Source organism: Chelonia mydas, chromosome 2 (genome assembly GCF_015237465.2).
Source record: "Chelonia mydas isolate rCheMyd1 chromosome 2, rCheMyd1.pri.v2, whole genome shotgun sequence".
Classification (NCBI taxonomy): domain Eukaryota; kingdom Metazoa; phylum Chordata; order Testudines; family Cheloniidae; genus Chelonia; species Chelonia mydas.
This window is the reverse complement of record NC_057850.1, coordinates 176,184,910-176,204,967: the sequence shown is the minus strand read 5'-3', so window position 1 is coordinate 176,204,967 and position 20,058 is coordinate 176,184,910. Positions and strand designations below refer to the sequence as shown.

Genomic DNA, 20,058 nt, shown 5'->3' with positions numbered 1-20,058 from the left:
TTGGTGAGACCATTACAAATCTATTTTTGAATAATTAAATGTAGCAACTTTTTAATCCATAAAAATACTTTGGAAAATTCTTTTAGGTTTGCCAAATTTGGTATTAAGCGCTTTCATTTTAGTCTGAAAGATTATTCAAATTGCTACTTTAAGTAAAAAATCTCAGTGCAACCTGAACTACAGAGCTACTACCACCACCTCTATCTACAGTAAGTGGTATGGTAGTTATTTATTCGGCCACAGTATTTAGGACAAGACCTTCATAGTTATGTTTTCCCACATGATAATGTTTTGCAAACAAGATATAATTTCCTGTAGTCCATGCTGGTTTGGTACTTGGAAGCTGCTCATTAAGTTTGAAATATCTGGTTCATAGGGGATAAAGTTAAACAGCAAAAAAAAATCAAAGGGACAGTGTAGATATTTCTAAGCCCCCAATCTGAAATATTAATATGGGTGCAAATGCCAAACATTAACACTGGATAGAAACTGCTTTATATATGTTCTATATATGAGCCACAATTTGAATTTTAACACCAACATTTTAAGAAGCATATCTTGTCTCATGAATGGCTGGAAGAGTCAAGGGTTACTCTACTATACCAAAAACGTACACAAGCAATGTAACCAAAAATCAAACTGTTGCTATTAAAATGTATACGTTATTTCTTGAAATTTTTACCTTTATTTCTAATTCTATTTATGAAGATCAAGGAGTCTGTCCCCTGACAGTGGGACTGTATAGTAGGACTTCTGAATTAGCATTTTATGGAGACCATTCCACACAACTTTTTCTTCTTACATTTGATAAGCATTATATGGTAATTTGGTGTAAGCAGACATGAATTTACTAATCTCAAATATGTCATCAAGCTGAACTTCCAGTTTCACTGAACAAGTACAGCTTTCAAACATGCACGGCTCATGACTCATCTTAACAGCCATTAAACAAGCTAACTCCCTATCACCAAGCCAACTGCTGAAAGTAGAGAAATTCATAGCTATACTCTTTCCCACCACAAAGCACACCAAAACTCATTTAGATTCAGTCTTTTTTTTAATAAATTAATGTCATTCAAAATACAGTGCCAGAACATGATGCAGCTGAACATGCTAGTAAGGTTGTCATGAAGCACCTGTGTTCATGTTAGATTGGCGGCGCCCCGCTACTGCTAGTGGTTCCTGGGATTAATGCCAGAGCAGCACTAGTCATCTGCTCTCCTGCACACAGCGTACAGAATATTCCTGAACAATTCGCTCCCCCCCAAAAAGTAAAAAACCTGATAGCTAAAGGATATCTATACACAATCACACTACAGTAATGCTTGTTATTAAATTAACAAAAAATAAAGACCTGGTTAATCCACACTAAAACTTTGTTTTACATTGGAAAAATACATCAGCAGCAGGAAGTATTATACATGAGCCAATGTTACTGTAATACAGAATGTGGAGGCATTTATTGATTAAAGCTCCACACAGACCCGCACTATGAGTGGCTGGCAATTCCTATTGCAAGCCCAGCAATTTAAGTCCACATCTGGTAAACCACCAGCTGCTTGGAAGACCTGTATTCTAAACAGACAGGTATAAGTTAGTGAAAATAGAATACATGCACTTAATACACCTTGACTGAACCCGCAGTCATTTTGCCCTGCATGTTACCATACAAAGGAAGATCTACCCTTCCTACCACAGGTAGATCCATGGGATTTGTTTATTTTTCTTTTAAATGACGTTACTATACCGATACGGATATTGGTGTTAAGTGCAGCACATTCCATTACTTAGGCCACATTGAAAATTATATAACGAGCACTAAAGTAGAATATCCAGAAGTAGTTCAAATATAACTGGAAGATATTTTCAGAACAATTGTGACATACCATCCTAGCAACAGTAACTGCTGTGATTCTTCTTGAACTGAAAGACTTCATAGGACTAGAAATTAATTCTTCAGACAGTAGTCAGATGCTTAAGCTCATGATATACATATAGGTTTCTCTCAATTATCAGATAGTATCTCAGATTATGGAAGCATATCTGCTTATAAAAGTCAATGATTCATACTGAATGACTGCAAATGTTAAGTAGGGCATAAAAATACAATTATGAAAAACAGGTTTAATGTTTCAATTTCCAGCCCTGTTCTTTCATTAAAGTTTCTATTTCAAGGTAACTGAGCCCAGAAGCAGGTGTGCAGTCTCTAATTTGGGAGCTATACGGGTGGCAGGGTAACCATCTCCCCATCCAGCTCAAACTCATCAGCCCCATCTGGTGAAAAGAGATATGTTGGAGGTTTCCATGGGGACTCTTCAAGGCAAGATGGGTACAGCTTACCTACAGTGCATCGGAAGTCTTTTCCTAAGTCCCAGAGCACACGTTCTGATATATGCTGTCGTAGAGACCACCGATCAAGCTCCAGATCATATTGGTAGGTGGCATACTTGGCTCTCTCATTCATGTGGGTTTCTCGTATGAAGACACATAAAGAATTGGAGATTACAACAGCTCTAACACAAGGGTCAGAATACCGTTTGGCAGGGATATTAGCTGCCATTCTCCATTCATTTTTATTCACATCATAGACTTCCACAGTTACGGAAGACCCATCTACAGTGCTAGTTGGGAGTCTTATACCAGAATTGCTGCCAATATGCAATCCTCCAATATAGAATATTTTGTCACCAAAAGCAGCAGCAGAAGCAAAGCATCTACTAGTTTGTCTCATAGCCATTTCTATCCAAGCATCCGACCTGGGAAAATAACAGTACATCAAGTTGTGGGCCATTACATAAATGCAGTTATGAACCGCTACTGCTGTACTCCACTGCCATGCACAAGGCAATGGGCTTACCATGGTCCATTCATCTTTCTCAGTATCATATCTTTCCACAGTTCTTCTGTTGAGTTCTCCACCTACGCTATCTCCTCCAATTGCATAGATGTATCCTTCACAGCAGACCAAGGATGGCTTTATACGAACAAACAACATTGGAGTCTTTGGAAACCAAGTGTTTTGCTGTGCATCAAACCAGTAAAAGCAATTCACAGTTCTGAAGGCAGCCTGAAGTTTGCTAGTTTTACTGTGATTGGTTTTTGTGTTTTTCAGAGGAACTTGCCCACCTGCTATATAGATATCATTATCAGGAGTTACAAGTGTTCCAACCTTATGCAAGTCAGCAGGAGGATTGCAAAGCTTGTAAACTTTTTCTGCCTGGGGGCTATAACAGACAGAAGAGTAAAGACTACCAGGGTTTTCAGCAGCAGCTTCAATGAATATCATCATCTCCTCTTTAGTCATACCAAGTCTTGGTTTGAAAAATTTGGGCATAGATTTGTATAATCCTTGCACCACCACCGATTTATCATTAGGTGGTAATCCTTGAAACCAGGATCGCTGTGTTACTTCTGAAAGTGCATCAATTCTGATTTGGCTAAGAACAGAGGACAAATACTGTGATCGTGATTCTGTGTTGTATTCCAGCCATAACATAGCAGCTTCACGAACTGTCTCCTCTTTTTCCACATTTAAGTTGTCACTGCTTAAAACATCTATCAGTAGATCATGTGACAGTTGCATGAAAGCATCTTGGTGGTACACAGCAGTGAACTTGTGCTCTACCATTCTCTTAGCACTTTGTTTTAACTCTTCACAGCTGAAGAGATCAGCAAAACTTAGTAACCGCACACAGTTCTCTGCATTTATTTTTTTAATTAAATATTCTCGGCATCGCTGTAACACATCTTCTACCTGTAATGCAAAAAAAAACAAAAAAAAAAACAAACAAAAAAGACAACTTAAGCACAGTAGACAAAGACCTATTCCTTTACCTACAAACAAGATGCAAAAAAATACAAAAAAGAAAGAATGCTGCACTGACACTGCTAGTCACAACAGGTTTCTGAGCCAACACCACGTCGTTCCACCCAGAAAGATACATGAAATTTGACTACACAATATGATTTTTTAAAACACTGCCATGTTTACCTGACACGCAAATTGTTTGATCCTCTACCTGTTTGTGCATTTTACTTAGCTTCGTACAAAAGTAAAGTGCTAGAAATTGTGTTTAATTCTATTCCTTCAGAAACCATAAAAATAGGTAGGCTGTGGGATTATTCTAGTAATGGCTGCCCACACTAATATGAACAAACTTGATAGAATAATTTTTAAAAATTACTCTTTTTTTAAAAAAAAGGAGACCGATGGGTATTTAATTGAAATTTAAGGAAAAAATTAGAACCAGATATTTTGGTACCGAGATTGAGCAGTTATACATTTTTACTCGAAATACACATGATGTTCCTACCTGTAAGAAGCAAGCAGTCTCATAAAGCTGTTCTACCGTGCTGTCACTTATTGCCAAGTTACCCGTGTATGCATAAGTTATTATAATTTGTAAAGTGGCTGCATCCACATTCCTTAGATGTACATGTGTTTGTTTACTTTCACTTAGCCCACTCATGAACATGGCCCTGAAGAGAAAAATACCACATTAAGACTGTAATCTTAAGTAACTGCTTTTAGTTATTTAGCCACTCCAACCAAAAAGGAGAAAGACGCCTAAAAATTTCTTGTCATTTCATTCCAACTTTAAAAATTCCTAATGTGATTTTCCATTTACATTAATGTAGTACTTACCTTAGATCACGCAGCATTTAAGATAAATGTTTTAACAAAGTTTTTCCAATTATATTAGTAACTTCCATGTTCTCTATACATTAAAATATAGTACTCAATGTTTATGTAAGCTACCACATCATTTTTACTCCCGCGGGAATTCTGCACCAAAAGATTAAAAATTCTGGGAACAATATTTTAGAATTCTGCAAAATTCTACATATTTTGTCAAAATAACACAATATAATCATACCAGTTTCAATTATTTTTGGTCATTTCAAAATGTTTTTTGACAAATAGATTACTCACTAGGCATATTAATACAGAACTCTGAGTAATAATTCATTTAAACTACAATACAGAACCGCATTTCCTGCACCCCTCAGAAACAGTGCAAAGGCTTGAGGGAGTCGGGGTAAGGGAGGAGTTGAGGAAGAAGGAAGCAAATTGCTGGGAAGGAGCCTGGGTGTGAACTTGGAGGGTTGTTGGGTATGGGCGGGAAAAGTATGGAACAGATTTTTTGGGAGGGGATGGGGAGGGATTGTTAGGGAGCTTCGCCCATGCAGACACTGGCTGACCCCTAGCCTCTCCCATTCAGTAAGGCACATCTGCCCCTGTCCCCATGCGTTCGTTCACCCCCATGTGTCCTTGAACCCTCTGTCCATGTGTCCTTCCACCCCCACTCAGACACCTACTCCCTCCATCCCCCTGTGGCCCTGAATCCCCTTGTGGCTCTGTGCCACCTCCCAGCCACTCCTCAGGCCCTATGTGGCTCTGTACCCCCTCCCCATGTGTCTGTGCCCCCACTAAGCCACCCTGTCCCTGGGTGTTCCTGTACACACTCCCCCTGTCCCCATGTGTCTCTGTGCTCCCACTGAGCCACCACCTGTCCCTATGTGTCCCTGCATCCCCTCCCCATGTCTGTGCCCCCACTGAGCCACCCTCTGTCCCTATGTAGCTCTGCACCCCCACCCCATTACTGTGTGACCTGGCACCTCCCTCCCCCCTCTGCCTCCACTCTCATTCAGCCCCTGCCCCAGTCTGTCCTCCTGCACTAGCCCTTATGAGCCCCTGTCTACCCCCCGCCCGCCCCCCAGCATCCCACGGTGTCTCCCCATAGCCCATGTCCTGACCTGGCATGATAGCCTGCCTGCCTTCGCAGTGCTTCTCTCTCTTTCCTAGCTGGCCAGGAGCTGCTGCTGTGTTCTATTGCAACAGTGCCCTCTTGTGGGCAAAAGGTGGAACTGCAGCAACATTTCAGCAACTTTTTTTCTCAGCCAAAAAAAATGCGCATGGCTCATTAAATATGTACATGCGCAGTAGTGCAGAATTCCCCCAGGAGTACATTTTAAACTATAAGCAGGGACTGACGTGACATGGTTGCATACTTTGCCAGAAAAATCTAGAAATATTTTATACTTTGTCATCTTACAACAAGGACAGGCGCGTTCTCCAGCAGAAGCTACTAGACACAAATGCAAAAAATGCTTTCTGAAAAATACATGTGGTTCTCATTTTGTTTTTTAAAGAAATTCATGTGGCTCAACCTTAACTTATGTTAGGTCAGGGGCATAGAAGGGTGCTTGGGTCAACAGAAGGGTACAACTGCCTTCCATGCAAGTCTTATGGCTTATTTACTATTTGTTAAACACAGTGAACTCTTTTCAGATTTGGAAGTCTGGCATATGTTTTTTCCTGCCACTGTTTTTCAGAAATCAGTATTTGCATAACTCCCTTCCTAAGGCTGGAAGGTCAGCTTTAAAGTTTTTAAAAAGTGAAACAGTTACTAAGAGAGAATGGTTTTGTATCTTTCTTTACATATATAATACATACCACTTACATTACTTGCCTAATTTAATTCTGACAAGTGTTGTAAGCACCACAAATGCTATGCTTAGTTATTGTACTTACTGGCAGCTGATGAGACAAAAACTTAAGTGTTCTTTTATTAAATCAGTATTTACAACAAAAGAGTACAAAATTTTGCTTGTGCACAGTGTAGCATTAAGGGTAGTGTTGAAAACTTGAATATGTGAATGTTTGTCTTTAGATCAACCTTACCTTTGCATTATAAAGATTTGATTTAAAAGACTATTTAAAATGAAAGCCAAGAAAATAGGGAAAGAGTGACACCATCACAAAACTTACATCCCTTCCATAGCTTGTGCCCAACTTCCCATTCTAATATATAAATCAAGCACATCTTAGAAAGAGGTCTGACTGCACATTCTAATCAAATACTTTATGAGGGCTTTCATAGTTTCCAACACTGGCATCTTGTCATTACTAACCATCCACAATGTGCGTTTGACCAAATTTAATGGCTTGTTATTTCTAGAATTGTTGCAACTCTGGAGCCAGTGACAAATACCATCTAAAAGCAGACAGAAGCATTATTAGTAGGCCCGTCGAGCGATTAAAAAATTAATTGCACAGTTAAACAATAATAGAATATCATTTATTTAAATATTGTTGGATTTTTCTACATTTTCAAATATATTGATTTAGGACTACCAATAGGGTAGTCCTAAATCTGCACATCAAAAATTGTTGAGAGACAGAATTGCCTTTTCTCCTCCACTAATAGGAGGCAATGGGTGGGGTGTGATAAGCTCCCCATTCAACCCCCAATCTTCCAGAAGCCAGAGAGATTCTAGGGCTTTAACATCTAAACAACCAGAAACTGAGTCCATGAGCAAGAGTCAAGGACAGCACCTTGTTATAATTTCCTTCTCCAGCAACTTTACCAAGGGAAAGAGATATGATAAGATTCTGGGCAGTAGGGCTTCCCCATCAATTTTTGGATAGCAAGTTTAGTCCTTTTAGGTGACTAAGCTTTTTGAATCCTGCAGGTGACTGAACAGCTATCAGGGAAAGGAAAGATCAGAAGTTACAAAACAAAAAGCATAATATTCTGCCTGTGTAAAACAGTTTATCTAAAAAATGGAAGGGGGCACAAGTAAACAATGGAAGAATGTAGAAGACAATGCAGGAAAAAGGCAGACATATGAAAGTCAAGATTGGTGGTATATTGCATTTAAAAATTTATAAAATAGATAAAATGTACATATTGTGACCAAGTTCCTGCTCTACCTTGGTGGGTCTTGCGCTTATTGGCGGATTTGCTCGCCTTGGAGCTTCACAGCAGCCCTCAGCTTGGCTGTTTTTCTGAATTCACAGTCCAGGTCGACTCCTCCTGTGTCTGACCAGGAGTTGGAAGGTTTGGGGGGAACCCAGGCCCGCCCTCTACTCCGGGTTCCAGCCCAGGGGCCTGTGGAATGCAGCTGTCTAGAGTGCCTCCTGGAACAGTTGTGCGACAGCTACAACTCCCTGGGCTACTTCCCCATGGCCTCCTCCCAACACCTTCTTTATCCTCACCATAGGACCTTCCTCCTGGTGTCTGATAATGCTTGTACACCTCAGTCCTCCAACAGTCCGCGTTCTCACACTCAGCTCCTAGTGCCTCTTGCTCCCAGCTCCTCACACGCACACCACAAACTGAAGTGAGCTCCTTTTTTAAAACCCAGGTGCCATGATTAGCCTGCCTCAATGGATTCTAGCAGCTTCTTGATTGGCTGCAGGTGTTCTAATCAGCCTGTCTTAATTGTCTCCAGAAGGTTCCTGATTGTTCTGGAACCTTACTTGTTACCTTACCCAGGGGAAAGGGACCTACTTAGCCTGGGGCTAATATATTTGCCTTCTATTACTCTCCTATAGCCATCTGGCACGACCCTGTCACATAATATTGTACCCCTTAAAATTGTTGTGCCTCCTTAAGCCATTTCCCTTGCAACCAGTAATTTTCACTGTGGATTGTAAGCTTTTTTTTCAGGCTAGAGGTGATTTTATTCAAGACAATCTTAATTTCAAGATTAGGGTCTGTTTCCTAATCATGTAGAAAAAACACCACTGTACTTTGTTCCAGTGGACAGAAAAAACCTCCCACACCACTTTTCCCCTTTCATAAATCAGCTAGCTGAGCAATAGAGGTTGGGGAAGAAGTGGAAGACACTCCTTTAGAGTAGTTTGGGATCTGATATTCCCATTTTGTTAGGAAGTATCAGCCAAGATAAAACCATGTCAGGCTGTGTATGAGAGCGCGCCAAGCACTTCATAACTCACCAAGACTGCCTCCGACTCCCCCAAAGGGACGGAAGCAGTCACCAGCAGATTTTGTTGCGGCCACATCAGCCTCCAAAGCATGGGCAGAGATCGCAAATAGCAAAGATCACGAACAAGGTCAGCTCCCAGACTACTGCACTGGGCAGCACAGCATGGGGAGGAGGCGATCAGTCCTCTGTGGAGAAAGAAGTGGTTCGGGACTATTTAGAAAAGCTGAACGAGCACAAGTTAATGGGGCCCAGATGTGCTGCATCCGATAGTGCTAAAGGAGTTGGTGGATGCGATTGCAGAGCCATTGGCCATTATCCTTGAAAACTCATGGCGATCCAGGGAAGTCCCGGACGACTGGAAAAAGGCTAATGTAGTGCCCATCGTTAAAAAAGGGAAGAAGGAGGATCCTGGGAACTACAGGCCAGTCAGCCTCACCTCAGTCCCTGGAAAAATCATGGAGTAGATCCTCAAGGAATCCATTCTGAAGCACTTGGAGGAGAGGAAAGTGATCAGGAACAGTCAGCATGGATTCACCAAAGGCAAGTCATGCCTGACTAATCTAATTGCCTTTTATGACAAGATAACTGACTCTGTGGATGAGGGGAAGGCAGTGGACGTGTTATTCCTTGACTTTAGCAAAGCTTTTGACACACTCTCCCATAGTATACTTGCCAGCAAGTTAAAGAAGTATGGGCTGGATGAATGGCTATAAGGTGGATAGAAAGTTGACTAGATTGTCGGGCTCAACGGGTAGTGATCAATGGCTCCATGTCTAGTTGGCAGCCGGTATCAAGTGGAGTGCCCCAAGGGTCAGTCCTGGGGCCGGTTTTGTTCAATATCTTCATTAATGATCTGGAGGATGGCGTGGATTGCACCCTCAGCAAGTTTGCAGATGACACTAAACTGGGAGGAGAGGTAGATACGCTGGAGGCTAGGATACAGAGGGACCTAGACAAATTAGAGGATTGGGCCAAAAGAAATCTGATGAGGCTTAACAAGGACAAGTGCAGAGTCCTGCACTTAGGACGGAAGAATCCCATGCACCGCTACAGACTAGGGACCGAATAGCTCGGCAGCAGTTCTGCAGAAAAGGACCTAGGGGTTACAGTGGGCGAGAAGCTGGATATGAGTCAACAGTGTGCCCTTGTTGCCAAGAAGGTCAATGGCATTTTGGGATGTATAAGTAGGGGCACTGCCAGCAGATCGAGTGACGTAATCGTTCCCCTCTATTCGACATTGGTGAGGCCTCATCTGGAGTACTGTGTACAGTTTTGGGCCCCACACTACATGAAGGACGTGGAAAAATTACAAAATGTCCAGCAGAGGGCAACAAAAATGATTAGGGGACTGGAACACATGACTTATGAGAAGAGGCTGAGGGAACTGGGATTGTTTAGTCTGCGGAAGAGAAGAATGAGGGGCGATTTGATAGCTGCTTTCAACTACCTGAAAGGAGGTTCCAAAGAGAATGGATCTAGACTGTTCTCAGCGGTAGCAGATGACAGAACAAGGAGTAATGGTCTCAAGTTGCAGTGGGGGAGGTTTAGGTTGGATATTAGGAAAAACTTTTTCACTAGGAGGGTGGTGAAACACTGGAATGCGTTACCTAGGGAGGTGATGGAATCTCCTTCCTTAGACATTCTTAAGGTCAGGCTTGACAAACAAAGCCCTGGCTGGGATGATTTAGTTGGGGATTAGTCCTGCTTTGAGCAGGTGGTTGGACTAGATGACCACCTGAGGTCCCTTCCAACCCTGATATTCTATGAAAGCAGCAGCTCCTCCCTGAAGTGCCCAGATGTTGCGCCTGAATAGTTGTTACCAAGGGCAGTGAAATGGGCTGCCTTGGTGTTTGTGCTGGGGACTCTGGGCAGCTCCTCTGGAGACATGTAGGGCCAGCGTGCATGGCACAGGAGGCAGCTCATCAGTGGAGGCGGCTGCAGCATTCGGTTGCCAAGGCATTCCCCTGGGCAGCTCCCCCACTTCCGACTGGCCGGGGCATGAGGAGCCTGGGACTCCGCAGACAGCTGGTGAGTTCCCAACCCACCTTCCCCAGGGCAGGCTCTTGTTGAAGGGCCATGGAAGGCAAGGACAGAGGGTGAGGTTTGTCAGACCAGCTACCAGCAAGAGTTGTTGGCCGCACTCTAAGGCCACAAAAGATTTTGTTATGAGAACCCCTATGCTACAGAGTACTCCAGAAGCACATCTTCAGAGATCACTGCCATCTTTGGCCAACCCAATTCTAGCTAGCTATAAAGAAAGGATGTATGTGACCTCCCAGGTTGGCAACCAGTGATACAGAAGATCCATGGTCATTACTAACTTATCAATCAGTTCCAGATTCTAGTTTCAAGGCTTTCACTTCCAGGGCTAGACAGACAGAAAAATGTTTCAGTGGCATCAATATGCATGATTAAGCCCTGCTCCAAAATGCCAGTATAGGTTAGTTCTTCTTTCTAAAACTTGGTATGGAGAAATCCACAAAGATAGTATGAGAACTAAAAAATGCACCTAAGAGAAACCCCTTTTAAGAGGGTAAACATAACAGGACCTAGTGGATTTAACACTACACTAGCAACACAGGAAAGGATTAGATAGCACTGGCACAGTAAGAATATCAAGATTAAAACAATGCTTAATCCTCCATCCCGATGGATGAAGTATTAAGGATTACATGAAGTTGTAAGCTTCCTCAGAAATCCCTGCATTTAAAAGGAGCAGAAGACACTTGTTCAAGGAGCACAGAGAACCAGGAGCATGTTGGGCGAGGTGATGAGGGGACAGTCTCCTCTCAGTGGGGAATCCCTAGTCACTTTAGCCTATTTTAGAACAGAAAGGACAATATATACTAAATGTCTAGCTTATCTGGAAAAAGCTGTTCCACATGCTGAAGACAGGAAATGAACTGCATTACACAGCCTGAATTAACCCCAGAATGGGGCTGCGGATGATGAAAAATTATTTCCTTTCTCCAAATGCTGGATGGTGATGCAATGTCCTTGGCTGGAATAAGTCATAAGATGCTAGAAAACCCTACTTTGACCTTTTAATGTTACTATTACTTGAAATATTTAAGAGCTCTGCTATTCACTTCAGATTTCCAGCACTAACAATCTTTAAATGGGCTGTACATTCATTTTTAACTATGTACGTCTAGCATTGCTTACAAAACAATACAATATGCCTTTAACTGAATGAATGAATCATGATTTGAACACTTACCTGAAATAAGAGCTGCATGTTGCAAGAACCATCTTATGGCAGGGGAATTCAGTGCCCTCAACAATCAACACTATGTCAGTTAGCAATTGCTGTTCATAGAACAATTTTAACTGCTCCAGCAAGGATACAGCATATTCGGTATTGATCTGCCTTTCGTCCTGAGTAGACATGACTGTGTTCCATTAATATTTCCAGACTAGATTATAGAAGCAAGGATCTTTCTGCAGGAGAAAGGTCAAATGAATGTTTCTGGTATAACAAGAAGAAACTGCAGGAGCTGCTTGTAGCATTTAGAAATTATATCGATACATTAGGCAGTGTTATCTTGGACTGCTGTATCACGAATGTTTCAGACTTCAACCTAATACTAGGTCATCACGCACTGATTTGGTGTCACAATCTGTTCTCTCGAGACTTTTTCAAGAGTGTTTGCAGAGCTCCTGCTGAGATCTGTAATGGTGCAGCACATTAATGAGCAAAAGTGAGGTCTGAGGTAGATTTCGTGGAAACATCTCATGATCAGTGGCTGCAAGCAAGAAAATAAAATTGGTTGACAAATTAATACCTTTTAAAAGCACAATTTCTTCTTTCACAGTTCTCCTGCCTAAAATGGTTGCCGTTATTTGAAATAGAATTTTAACCACAACACACACATTTCTAGAAAAAATACTGAAACAAGTATAAAAAACATCTAAAGGTTAAAAATAAAGATAGAGAAAGGCAGAATAGTTTGTACATGATTTTTCTTCAAGTTAGGATCCTAGATCTATGAAATAGAACAGAAAAAAAATTTTTTACGTCAATACATCTCTACAGTTGAAAAGTGAAAATCAAAGTTGGATGACAAAGTTAAGATTCACTTGACAATACTGCATATTTATGGCTGTATTCCTCTTTCAGGAGTACCTTACATTCTTAAAAAAAAAATTAAGTGGTAGGAACTCCTTTATTTACTCCAGCTAATAGTAAAGATAGCAACCATCTATAAATTTAGGATTTGTATTCTATCCCAGCATTAACAAAACTCTTTTGTCTGCATTATGTGCTTAAAAATAACACAGCAATATTTTTAACATTAGAGATGCTAGCCTTTCCATATTTAGGAAACTAGCTTCCTATTATTACTCGTCATATTTCCCACATCCCACCCACCCTTCAACAAAACTACACCCGTCTATCTGTTTTGCATGCCAGATCTAATCTTTTCAGAAAAAAATTATACTATAGGACAAGTGGTACTTGGGACATGGGGTTAAAATATACTCTTACTTTTTTCTAATTTTCATTTGGGTCACTAAATATCTCCAAAATGGCTTCACCTAACTTTACACTTGACTTATCTTTCTAGATTTCAAGAAGTGTCTCACTATATGAGGAAAAAAGTTTTAAAGAGTGGTTCAAGGCAAAGAAGTTTCTTAAGGTATCTCAGGGCAAAAAAAAAATCAAATTAAGGTTGGAAGAATCACTTCAGTTAAGAAGTCATAAGAATGCTATTGTATAGCATAATAGAACTTCTCATATTAAAGAGCCTGGAAGTACCAAGTTAAGACTCCATTTTACATAAAGAAATGTAATTGTACCATTAAGGTCACCTAAATACCCTTAGTAACAGCCTTCCAAATTACCTTATAATCTTAAAAATTGTAGAAGACGTGTTCAGTTTTCAGGTAGAATACTGAAAATGAAAAGCACTGGTTGAATAAATGCATCTACAATACCAAGATGATGCTTTGTTACTACATTAAGTGCTACAATTTTCAGATCTGGGCTTAGAACAGGGGTTCTCAAACTGGGGGTTGTGAGGTTATTACGGGGGGCGGGGTCGCGAGCTGTCAGCCTCCACCCCAAACCCCGCTTTGCCTCCAGCTTTTATAATGGTATTAAATATATAAAAAGTGTTTTTAATTTATGGGGGAGGGTGCACTCAGAGGCTTGCTATGTGAAAGGGGTCACTAGTACGAAAGTTTGAGAACCACTGGCTTAGAAAGTTTGTATACATATACAACTGCTCAGATGCAATGGCGATGGTCATTACAAAAAACTAAGCTATACAAATGGCCCAACTCCTTTAATGAGGAGTCTTTCTCTGGTCTGAGTCTCTGGTCTCATGACAAAATACCTAAAGAGGCACTGGTGGGGAAGAGTTGAGAGGCTAGAGTGAACTGGAAAGCATATTCAAGCAGAATGACCTCAGTTATCCACTGATCCACAGCAGTTCCACATCAAGCTGCAACAAAACCAACCAAGTGACAGGATGTATTAAAAATAAGTGACTTAATTAAAAAAATCTAATACATTTTTCTTTTAAAAACTGCTTAACTTTGACGTTTGACAACCTATGTTAAAACTAATTTATTAAAATCACTTAAATTAAAGATATGTTGCATCAATGAGCTCTCAAAACTTTAATGAGTTAAAGGGTGCTGCTTTTTTAATTTATATAACTTTTGGTGATCAACTCAAGTTCTGTGTTGACATGTCACTGTTATGGATGGCATTAAGTATCTGTTATTTTCAATCTTTATAATGGACCAAGTGCCGTGCTGAACAGAAAAATATTTGAATTTATTACCTTTGGTTTCAGTTTAGACAGGTGCAGAGAAAATATTTTCTTTGTTTGGACAAGTTCAGTTAAAGTTGAGTAACAGACTGAGTTGAAAGAGCAGGAAAGCCTGTTTTCCCTCTTCTCATGTATGAATAAAAACCAGGTGGGAGAGGATGAGATCTACTAATTCTAATAACTTGAAAACCATGGAGCCAGATTTTCAAAGGTATTCTAGGTGCCTTAAACATACGCACAGGCATCTAATGAGATTTCTCAAAAGCACTTATCCATATCTTTAGGCACCTTTGAAAATCTGGTCCAGGGTGACCAGGAACAATCCATCAATTCACTAACTACAATGAATACCTCCTCTTCTGCTTAATAAATCAGTTTTAAAAGCAAAATTTATGTTTTGACCAGCTTGGTTTTTCTTATTATCCAGCACATTTAAGACAATTAAAATAAATTTCAGTTTTCCCTTTTTAATAGAATTCCAATTTTCATCCAAATGCAGCTCACAAATAAGCAAAAAAAAAAATCTAGTAAATAAGTATGTCATTCGCCATCTTCTAACATAATGTAAGAGTTATGTGAATAAATGTTGAGCTACATAACTGCTTAAATAAGCCTGTATAGCTGTAGCTCATGAAAGCTTATGTTCAAATAAATTTGTTAGTCTCTAAGGTGCCACAAGTACTCCTTTTCTTTTTGTATCTTCCTAGTTCACAAAGTATCACCAAATTTGGTATAAAAGCTATATTTAGTTGCAAATCAACATGCTTTAATATAGTTATACCAACCAATAAGAAGGAACCTCTCAATGAAAATACCTGAAAAAATACAAATGCTAAATAAGATTAAAATTGTTCATTTAAATCAACCATGCCAACAGATCTCCATGACAAAAAGTGGAGCACAGGGAGAAGCAGAAGTTAAAACTAGCTCTGAACACTTGGGCAATATGTCAAATACGCAGCCTCGCCACTGAATAAGAAATAGGTGATTGATGAAGCAGTTCCATGTCTTAGATGTTTTCCTCTGCCTGTTCTGATACTGCCATGGCATCAGTTCTTGTAGAATTGTGTCCTAAAACCTGAAGACACCAGATAGATTGTGATACTGAAGGAGGAGGACATGGAGTTCCAAAGACCTAATAGTGGACTTTGAGACATCATATGAGCCAGAGTATCTGAAATATTATACACACCACTCTTAAAACATGCTTGGACGTTACTCAGTGGTTGCCAGTTTCTTCACTGTCTTTTTCTCCTCCACCTGGAGGAGGTTTACTAGAGAAAAATACCTCTTCACAAAGACGAAAACAGGAGAATACTGACAGCTTGGCGACTGGCCACAGAGATTACATCAAGAGGAGACTTTCTACCTCCACAAGTGAATCTTTCTAGCATTCTTATCCAATGGGAAGATCCAACCTGCCTAGGGATGTAGTTCACTGAGTCAGGATGTCCAGAACTGGCAGCCCATCATTAATGGGGAGAATGAATTTATCTTTCCTTGAGCTCTAGGATATTAACAGCCAGTCTCTTCTTGGCTAGCTGAAGTTTTCAATTCCAGAACCTCCATCATATATCTTAACTTCTGGAACTGTCCAAAACAGTATGATGATGAGACGAGAAATCCAAACATCTGAGTACAGAAATTATCTTAAACTTTGCCGTCAGTGATGTCCTAGAAAAATTTGAAGATTGAAAACTATCTTATCCTCCCCATAAAAGACCTCAGATTGTAAGAGCTAAAATAATTTAACAGCAACTGCACCAACACAGCCCTTCTTCACAATCATACAGCCCAATTAAAAGATTCACCTTAGCAGAGTGGAGTTTGCTATTTGTTTAGTGTCCCAATCTTGTAAGGTAACGAGGGTAGTACTCAGCATCTTGCAAAATTGGGCCTTGAGTGTTCATGAGCCGAACAATTACCCAAGTATGACTGGAAAAGAACTAAAGTGTCTCCACAGGCATGCCTTCTATGACCAGATCAGGTTTTATGACTTGCAGAGATAAGGTAATTAATACACAGTATGGAATTTTCAAATGCTTCTGTTTCTTGATAATTAACGTTCACTATAAGTTTCCTGACTTTTTAATGATGATCTCCCAACTCCTTAACTACAACATTCTTGTAAGGCTCTTTACCCTTATAGCCTCCCAGCCTTAATAAAGTTTGAATAGGAATAACCCTATTTGCTCTTCAGTTGAGCCTTCCCAAGTACATTTCTGAAGTAAAGAGACCAACGGAAATTTTAAAAATAAATCTTTTGAGCTTTCATTATATCACAAAGCAGCAAAAAGAGTCAACTTTTTTTTTTTTGGCTTTGCAGCTCATCTGATAAAAATAGAAGAATTAGAAAAACAGATATAGTGTTATAAATCATAACCAAGTTTCAATTTTTTTCAAAAGCCAATAGTGCATGTGTCCAATCATTTTCTGTCTGCTGAAGGGAAAACTCAAAAGTTTAGGATGGGGAAATAATTTGCACATGATGGAAGACATCAAAACTATTCTACATCTTGTGCTAGACATATTGTATGTTTAAGCTGTGTAGCCACATCCGAAAAGGAAGCAGTATGTTATATTAAACAGCAATCAATAAGAGTCCAGTTAAAGCCGAACACTACTAGCAATCCCTCAAGTTACCCGACGCTTGAGCACTGAGGGAGCCTGGACGTCACCGCAAGCAGCAGCCCTGGGCATTGATGCCATTCGAGGTCCTGCCTACTCCAGGGTCGCCATTAGCTCCCAGCGCCCTTCGCTCCAAAGGCTCCCCATCACCGCTTTACAGGCAAGAGGGTCTCAAATCAAAGTTTCACATCCTCCCCGCCCCCCCGGACAATGGGCATCCTGTGCACGGCACCCTGCTGCGCCCGCCCCACTGCGACGCTGAGGGGTTACCCAGGCACCGCATCGCCCACCCGCCGTGAACCTACACCTCTCCCGCCAATGGCGAGGATCCCCCGAGCGGCCGGCCCTGTCTCCGGGCACAGCCGGGCCGAAAAAGGGGAAAGCACACGACGACCCCTCCCCCCACTCTTCCCCCCGGGGCCCGCCGCGCTGGGAGCCGGGCTGGGGCGGCCCGCTGCCTCCTCCCCGCGCTGGCGGCTGTTATTGCCGGACTGTTCCGGTGCCCCTCGCAGCCGCCACGCCGGGCGGGGCCGCACCCAGGCCACAGGCCGCACAGAGCCCGACACAGCAGCGGCGCGGGGGCCTCCCAGCCGGGGAGCATCGCCAGGGGGCCCTGGGCAGAGCCCGGGGGCTACTCCCCAGAACCGCTCGCACGGCACAGGCCGCGGCGGAGCGGACGCTGCCCGAGGGCGGCGGGGGCTCGGTGCTGCGCTGTGGCAGGTCCGCAGTCTCCTTTCTCCTTCCCTCCCGTGGGAGGAGGGAGGGGGGGCGAACGCAGCCGCCGCGTCCCCCTCCCGCGCCATTTGCCCGGACAAACCTCCGGCCGCCGATTCCGCTTCAGCCTCAGCGCCCGCGGGGAAGGATCCGGTCAAACCCGGGCTGCGGACGGAGGCGGTCGCGCGCGCGTTCGTTCTCACCTCCTCCCTCAACGGCCGTTAAGATCGGCGGCGCACGCCCCCGCCATCAGGCGCGCGCTCGGCTGTGGGCGGCAGGGAACTCGAGCCGCGCTCCCACCGTCCCGCCCTCCTCGCGCACTTCCGTTCCTCGCGCACATGCGCGAGAGAACCACCGCCCCCCCAATCCCATCCCTTTCGCGCAGGCGCTGTTTCTCACGCGCGCCGGGCTGGGACCCAGGCGCCCAGCGCTACTGTTGACCTCCGGAAACCGACTGTTTTTGGGAGACTGGGCAGAAGCAGGGAGATGCGGGCAGCTCATTGCGGGGGTTGCTGGGAGGGAGGAGGTCACAAGAAGGGACCAGTGCGCCTGCGCTCAAATCAAACCGGCGGGCGGGGTAGGGCGGAGAGAGCGGAGGGCGCCCCCTGCTGGCAAACAGCGCCCCCTGCAGCCTGTGGCAAGCGCGTGACGCTGAGGTTCGCTTCGATTCCCGCCCGCTGGCGGGGGCGGGTCGCTCCCCGTCCTCAAGCCCTGCCTGGGCGTTTGGCGGCGCAGTCTCCGCGCTGCTTCCTCCCCCGCTCCTCGCTTGTCTGGTGCGGGCACATGATGCCGCAGAGGGAAGGCGGGAACCTCGAGGGGAGCGATAGCTGGGGTGTCCCGGAGAGAGGAGGCAAGGCACCTGCAGTGATGGCCCAAGGATGAAAAGATCATGAACTGGGCTTTAAAACCGGCCGATTTTTCAAAATAATAAATGTTCGGTGCTCTGTGTCTACCCTCTGGGGTTTGAGCCTTCAGGCTTCACATTTTCCAGCTTTCCTTTCTGCCCAGAGGAGGGCCAGCGATTTACTTTGGAAAACGAAATGGAAGCGGAGAGTCTCTTGCATGATCACATGACTCCAGGAGTTGGGGCTTAAAAAATATCGTGAGACTTGTGATCAAAACAGCTGGAAACACTGGAACTAAGGGACAGAGCGAGCCAATGGGGAGGTATGAGGAGAGTGAAATCATCATTCCTGCCCATACAAGAGCTCATTTCATGACTGGGGCCTCTTTTGGGGAAACAGAGCTGACCACCATAGTGTGAGGAGACAAGTTAAAAAAAGTAGGAAGAAAGTTCCCTACTTAGATATAGGCTTTGTCTAGACTGGAACCTGAAAGGCAAAGTTGTCATTCAGAGGTGTGAAACTTCTTACCCCTCTCTCCCCCCCCCCCCCCCAACAAAAGTTTTGCCAACGAAAAGGGCCAGTGTGAACTGACAGGAGAGCTGTCCTGCCAACAAAGCTACCACTGCTCTTTGGGGGTGGAAGTTTTTTGTCAGCGGGAGAGCTCTCTCCTGCTGACAGACTGGCTACACTGTGTGCCTTTTAGTGGCACAGCTGTGTCACCAAAAGGTGGGTAGTGTAGACATAGCCACAGAGACTCCAATTTATCCATATCTCTCCCTCCTCACATCATGTTTCCCTTTTTCCTCTCATTGTGTCTGCCAAGAATAATAGCTGCTCTGTGATTCACTGATATGTCTCAATGAAGTGACAGTTAAAATTCCCACATTTTTAGAGACTTTGGATTTGGATCCCAATCATTTTTTCTATCATTAATTTTCATACATTTCAAGTTGGAGCAAACACACCTCTTGCTTAAGCAGGTAGGATGTGAATTTTAGCTGTCTAATTCCCTGTGTTGACATATAAAACCACTAGTCTCTTACTTTTGTTAGTATGAACAGTGACCAATAAAATCAATAAATAAAATTTGACACAAATGTTTTTTATGCTTTCTGAGGACTTTTTTTCACAAAAAGATTCTGTTTTGAACTACAACTTTAAGTTCAGGATTGATCATATTTTGTTTTTGCCTGTGATCTACATCAGTTAGTTCACAGTTCTTCTACATATTGAAAATAAAATGCATGGAGGTGTTTGCAGGATTTGGGTACTGTTACCTGGAGTCTTCTGCCTGTGGGTTGGAACACTTGCTGCTCTTCCTGCTCCCTCCATTGGCTACCACTCCCATTGATTGA

At 42.7% G+C, this 20,058-nt stretch overlaps 1 protein-coding gene across 11 annotated transcripts; it reads right to left on the bottom strand.

Annotated features, from left to right (window-relative positions):
* Positions 1-1,038: 1,038 nt before the first annotated feature.
* On the bottom strand, positions 1,039-20,051 carry KBTBD2 (kelch repeat and BTB domain containing 2). Of its 11 annotated transcripts, none has more exons than XM_043540634.1 (6): positions 18,062-18,181; positions 14,076-14,183; positions 13,582-13,631; positions 11,957-12,482; positions 4,314-4,479; positions 1,039-3,754 (listed from the first exon to the last, which is right to left on the bottom strand). In XM_043540634.1, exons 4-6 carry the CDS (start codon positions 12,124-12,126, stop codon positions 2,219-2,221), a joined length of 1,872 nt encoding a protein of 623 aa, XP_043396569.1. In that variant the 5' UTR covers positions 12,127-12,482; positions 13,582-13,631; positions 14,076-14,183; positions 18,062-18,181; the 3' UTR covers positions 1,039-2,218. The 11 variants fall into 11 exon arrangements, with proteins under 11 accessions (XP_043396569.1, XP_037746014.1, XP_037746018.1 ...); XM_037890086.2 differs by having other exon boundaries at positions 17,962-18,163; XM_037890090.2 differs by lacking the exon at positions 14,076-14,183 and having other exon boundaries at positions 18,062-18,357.
* Positions 20,052-20,058: the final 7 nt, after the last annotated feature.

Bases quoted from the DNA above. Each gene is read 5' to 3' on its own strand.
- KBTBD2 (XM_043540636.1), bottom strand. From the start codon at position 12,126: ATGTCTACTCAGGACGAAAGGCAGATCAATACCGAATATGCTGTATCC. The intron at 4,480-11,956 runs GTAAGTGTTCAA...TTTTCTCTTCAG, and splicing joins ACATGCAGCTCTTATTTCAG to GGCCATGTTCATGAGTGGGC. The intron at 3,755-4,313 runs GTAGGAACATCA...TTTGCATTACAG, and splicing joins AGACTGCTTGCTTCTTACAG to GTAGAAGATGTGTTACAGCG.